Raw genomic sequence first — 5,313 nt, forward strand, 5'->3', positions numbered from 1 at the left:
CTTACATCAACATCTTCTATCTTCACTGATACGGTTCTGTCTTCACCATCGGTTTTGATTTTCTTCACTTGCTTCAGGTGTCTTACGGCTTGGCAGAAGAACTCGTTATCGGAACTTGTTGAGTTGTCGGCATCTTCTCCTTCAGTGGTTCTCTTTACACGGCGCTTGTGCCTTGAATTCTCTGGTGGCTTGTGATCGCGTTTTTGGTCGCTGCCTTTCTTACTGTTGTGCGGGCCTTTGGACTTACACACTGAACTGAAGTGGTTGATCTTTTGACATTTCATACATTTTTTCCCATACGCTGGACAGTTCTTGCCTTCCTCGTGTGTGCCTGTTTGTCCGCAGAATCCACAGGGTTGCTTTCCTTTACCGCTTTGTTTGTCCTTGGGTGAATGCCGCTTCTCGAAGCATCGCCCAAGTTTCTTCACGTCTTGAGGAATTTTCATGTCGCTTATTTGAAGTGATGTGTCTTCAATTTGAGCCCCTTCGGTTAAAAACCGTGTCAAATCCCATTTCTTGTTGATGGCTTTTTGTATAAGCGATCGATTCTGTGTTGTTTGGATGAGGTGTTCCAAGATTCGTTCATCGCAATTGGCTTCGAATTCGCAGTCATTGGCTTTCTCCCTCAAACGTGCAGCGTACGCGTTTGTTGTTTCGTCATGTGTCGGTCTCATTTTGAGGAATACGTATCTCGCGTGGTGTTTATTTTTCTTCGGTTTGAAGTAGTCATTTAGCTTCTTTCTCAACTTGTCGTACTCGTTAGCGCCATCTGTCGGGGTTGGTAAACTTTTCTCCAGGCGAGCGATCTCTTTCCCGCCATAAATGATGAGTGCATCTTTCTTGTCGAGCGGTTCCGTAATCTTGAAGTATCTGAATTCCCGTTCGATTTCTTCAAGCCAGTCGTCCCACGCTTTCCCTTTTACTATCGGGTCATCTCCTGGGATGAATGGTTGAGATTTTAGATTTCTCGTTGCCGTGATAACTTGAACTGGAGCTGCTGCGCCGGCATCTGCTTGTTCCGTGTGAGACATGTTTTGTCGATCGATCGATTCACGCGTTGAAGTATTTTGCCTGCTTGCCTCTCTCGCTGGGCTTCAGACTTCGCTTGCTAGATTTCTCTTGTAATTCAACGTGTTTATCCTCGTCGCCAGTGTAACAACCGCGAGTCTTCTCTGTTTAAATGCCGTTTAATAACATAGGCTATCACTTTGCCGACTACATCTCACAACGTGGCACTACAAAAGACGATACTTATGCACATGTGCAAAACTGAACTATACTGGAATTGTCGGAATGCTGGACTGGATATTACAGCAACCTTATGTTATACGTTTGTTTAGAGGCTAATCTCTCTCATGATTGGTTGAGAAAAAAATGGGCAGAAAATTTATACAACGGAAACATTGTGTGTATGGTGACTCGCCCTGGCGGGCACACGAAAACATCTAATCAAAAATTTTTATTCCACGTTCTGGATACAGTAACTTTCTATTAACCCGGCTTAAAACTTAGAACGAAATGAAAACTTTTAACAGAAATCATTCATCAATTGAAAAATATTGAACGGTTTTCGTCAGTTTGAATAGCAGTGAGTGGTTACGTTGTATAGTCATATGGTCGAAGAGCGGCCATGTGACAAGAGCACGGCATCATAGATGTTCGTAACTTCCAACCCCTAGTCCCTGTTGAGTGATGGGCGTTTGACCTTGATCATTCTGAGTTTTAAGCTCGTTTAATTAGAACGTTTAATGGTTCCTTGCTTCTTTTCCAATTTGCTAGGATTATCTTTCGTTTTTCGGCACTTTCGAGTCCTGATTGAATGTGCTCGGTTTCTTTAATTTTGAAAGACAGTGATAATACGTTTACCTCTGATGACGATGATGATCAGTTCCATGAAAAGTAGTGATAATTCATTGCACTCAGGTTCCTTGTGCGAAGTCTGACAAGCTTTTGTCCTTTCAGAGCATGGAAAAACAAAGGATGGATGCCATCAACGATGATGCTAAGCATATGGAGAAAATTGCTCATAAAAGAAGTCTTCTTATGAAAAAAGTACGGAGTTTGAATTATTTTATGTTAGAAAGGGAAAAGAAGAAAATATAAAACGCTAACTGCTGTAAAATTCCGATTTTAATATAAATTTTGTTAGCGAACGGGACTTTGGGCGTGATACCCAACGAGTTTGCCAAGAAGAAAGGTCTTTGATGAGTCCCTTGGTCGGGATGAAACGAGCTTCGTAACTAACCACGAACAAAGCGATATTTTCACAAGTAACTGTCAACTTTATTGTCAAATTTAATGTATAAATAAAATGAATACTACTTATATAGCGCCAAATTCAATGCTCTGAGGCGCTTTACAGTGAAATGTAAGAATGTATTACATACAAGCTCAAACGCTCTAACACGCTTGATCATAAAGGTATAACTGAATATATACAAAGAAAGGATAAGAAAGTACTTGTAACCACACTTCAAAAACTGAGATAAAAAGGTTACTAGAAGTCATAAGTATACGACACGAAGAAGAGGAGTTTTCAGCTTGGACTTAAACACGTTCAGGCTGTCATACGATCTAATGTCAAAAGGGAGAGAATTCCATAGTTTAGGCGCAGCATCGCTAAAAGCGCGGTCTCATTGGGTAACTGTGTTGGGTCTTGGTACTTTGAGTAGATTGAGTAGATTTCTACCAAGGATCTCTTTTAAATGAGCAACTCGAGCATCTGACACACGTAGTCGTCTAAAACCCTGTTTAAGCTCAGTAGCCTGCGAGAAAGCTCTCCAGTTTTTCGTGGTGGAGCGAGTAGTCTCGAGATAACCGCCCCTCCATTCGGTGAAATTCTTCCGCCCTTATTGTATCTTCGCAGCTCGCATGACTTATACTGTCTTCAAAAAAACTAGAGACCTGGGTTGTCAGGCAGTTTAGTTGAATTGTAATTTATCAACCTAGAACACTATCTTGTTCAACAGAAAGAAGATTGTACAAAGAAGATACGTGAGCTAGGCTCCCTTCCTGCAGATGCGTTTGATAAACATCAAAAAACACCAATCAAAACAGTAAGTGTGGCCAGCAGGCACTCTTTATTAGTTATTGACTGTTGAAGTCTTTCTAAGTTACGTAAACGAACGAACTTGCTTACAACGAGCTGTCAACATTACGGACTTTAATAGCTTTCACTGCAAAAAAAAATACTGGGGAAAAAGTTTACCAGGAAAAGCAGTCTGTTTTTCAAACAAGTTGACATATTCTTTATGCACAATTTGAAGGGTTAAAATGTTTCTTTGACTGATTTTCACTGCAAATTGAATGACTGATCCAAGGTGACGCGTTTACTGTAAGTTTATAAGTTCACATAATGAAGTACCTTGTGTATGAATTTTCATCAGACTTTTTTTTTTTCAAATCTTGGGCTTCTGGTCTCGGGTCGCGGCTTGTTTACGAGTCTATCGGTGGTTACGGTAATAAGGTTAGTGTCGATTATTTAGTCGAGCAAGAGAGAGAGAGACATGTTCAAACTCGAAACATTTAATGCGAGTAGCGGCAACGCCCAAAACCACGTGACCTAATATAATATGCGATGTGCAGTATGGTACAATAAGGTACAAGGTTGTATATTGTTCGGAGAACTGTGTTAATGTGAATTACACACTTTTTGTGTTTTTACAAAATAGAAATGCTATTTCTCTTCCAAAAAGCAAACACACATGCAGCGAGAAATTATCCGTGTGTCAGTTGACGCATTATTCAATTCATTTTACTTGTTTTTTTTTTTTTTTCAGCTGTGGAAAAAACTTCACCAGTGCAATGAAGAACTGAAGAAGTACAGCCATGTCAATAAGAAAGCGCTGGACCAGTTTGTTAACTTCTCAGAACAGAAGGAGAAGTTAATGAAACGCAAGGAAGAACTAGATAAGGGTTATCAGGTAAGCGCATCGTGTTAGTTTCCTTTCAAGCGGGAGTGGGCTTATTGGTTGCAAGAGCGGGCAGAAATCTTCTCTTAAATGATCATGATGTGATTCACGGACCTCGGTCGATCCACATTAGGAATAAAATGTACCCTGTCTTAAATACTTGAGGCCTCGGTTCGTACTTAAGACATCCTGGAAAGTTTTCCTCAATACGGCCTTATTGGTGGGTGAATAACATTTTGATTCGAAAGTTTCCGTAATTTTACCCACAGAAGTACAAGGATTTCTCCCATACAAAACGTCGAAGTCTTGTTGTTTAATGTACTGCAGGCTATAGTGGAAGAAGTTACTCTCTGTGGGGGACAAGAATTTTAAATCCCGTCCTTGACCGTCTCTCGAGAAGGACATTTTATTTCGTCAGCCGAATTACTTCGGTTTTGTTTTCTTCTTTTATTTTACCTGGCAGTCGATTGTAGACCTAATGGACGTTCTTGAGCAACGCAAACACGAGGCCATCCTGTTCACATTTAAACAGGTACGTTTACTGTACAAAGCAGTCGCCTCTTTCGGAACTTTGCCCCACCCTACGCGACCTAAGAGACACTTCATGATTTCCTTTACACTGAAGAAAGATTTCCAGACAGAGAGTTTACTAAATTTGTTTTTTTTCTTGAAGTGCACTTTTTTGTGGAATTTAGGCTTATCGTGTATTCTTGGTTTGCGTCCACGTGATGAGACGGACATGTTGTTATACAATACAAAACGATAGAAAAAATAGCCCCACAAATTTGCAGAATAATAGAGTCAAAAGCGCTGATGAAAGCGCTGACGAAAATAGCTATATTGATATCGGCGCTATGCAAGTTTATTTTTATTACTATTATTATTATTATTATTATTATTGTTATTATTATTATTATTTACAAAAGGCATTTTATTGCATTGTTTTGTACACCAATTTGGCAGCCGTGACGTCACATGCAATACCCTTAAAAATTTTCTTCACAATCTTGTGGTCTTATTTCATTTGTGACTCCCCTTGTCATTGTATTTAAAAAATGTGTTTTGTGTCTCCAAACAGATGTCTCACTACTTCAGCGAAGTATTCAAGCAGCTGGTGTCCAACGGAAAAGCTTCGTTGGTGATGAAAACGGATCCAGTGGAACAACCGGTAACGATATTAAACATCGAAGGAGTGAACTGAACCTCGCACTCAGCAATTGGCTCTTGTAGACACCTGAAACATTCTTGCGACTTCAACTGACGGGATTTGAACCCCTTTCGTCAATAGCCCGAACTTCAAATTTCATTCATCGTATCCTTTCACATGAACACAGTAAGCCCAACAAATTGACCTGCTCCCAACTGAGCGGCTTCATTGCTCAGTCGGTAGAGCATCGCACCG

At 40.3% G+C, this 5,313-nt stretch overlaps 1 protein-coding gene across 1 annotated transcript in view; it reads left to right on the forward strand.

Annotated features, from left to right (window-relative positions):
- The first annotated feature begins 1,966 nt into the window (after window positions 1-1,966).
- Window positions 1,967-5,313, forward strand: part of LOC138008652 (structural maintenance of chromosomes protein 3-like) — a 9,522-nt gene continuing 6,175 nt past the window's right edge. Inside the window, exons 1-5 of the mRNA XM_068855964.1 lie at window positions 1,967-2,052; window positions 2,970-3,056; window positions 3,780-3,923; window positions 4,375-4,443; window positions 4,990-5,079. Coding sequence (XP_068712065.1) covers window positions 1,981-2,052; window positions 2,970-3,056; window positions 3,780-3,923; window positions 4,375-4,443; window positions 4,990-5,079 — 462 coding nt within the window. The 5' untranslated portion in view covers window positions 1,967-1,980. The remainder of the gene's footprint in view (window positions 2,053-2,969; window positions 3,057-3,779; window positions 3,924-4,374; window positions 4,444-4,989; window positions 5,080-5,313) is intronic.

The sequence above is a fragment of the Montipora foliosa genome, chromosome 6 (assembly GCF_036669935.1).
Source record: "Montipora foliosa isolate CH-2021 chromosome 6, ASM3666993v2, whole genome shotgun sequence".
Taxonomy (NCBI): Eukaryota; Metazoa; Cnidaria; class Anthozoa; order Scleractinia; family Acroporidae; genus Montipora; species Montipora foliosa.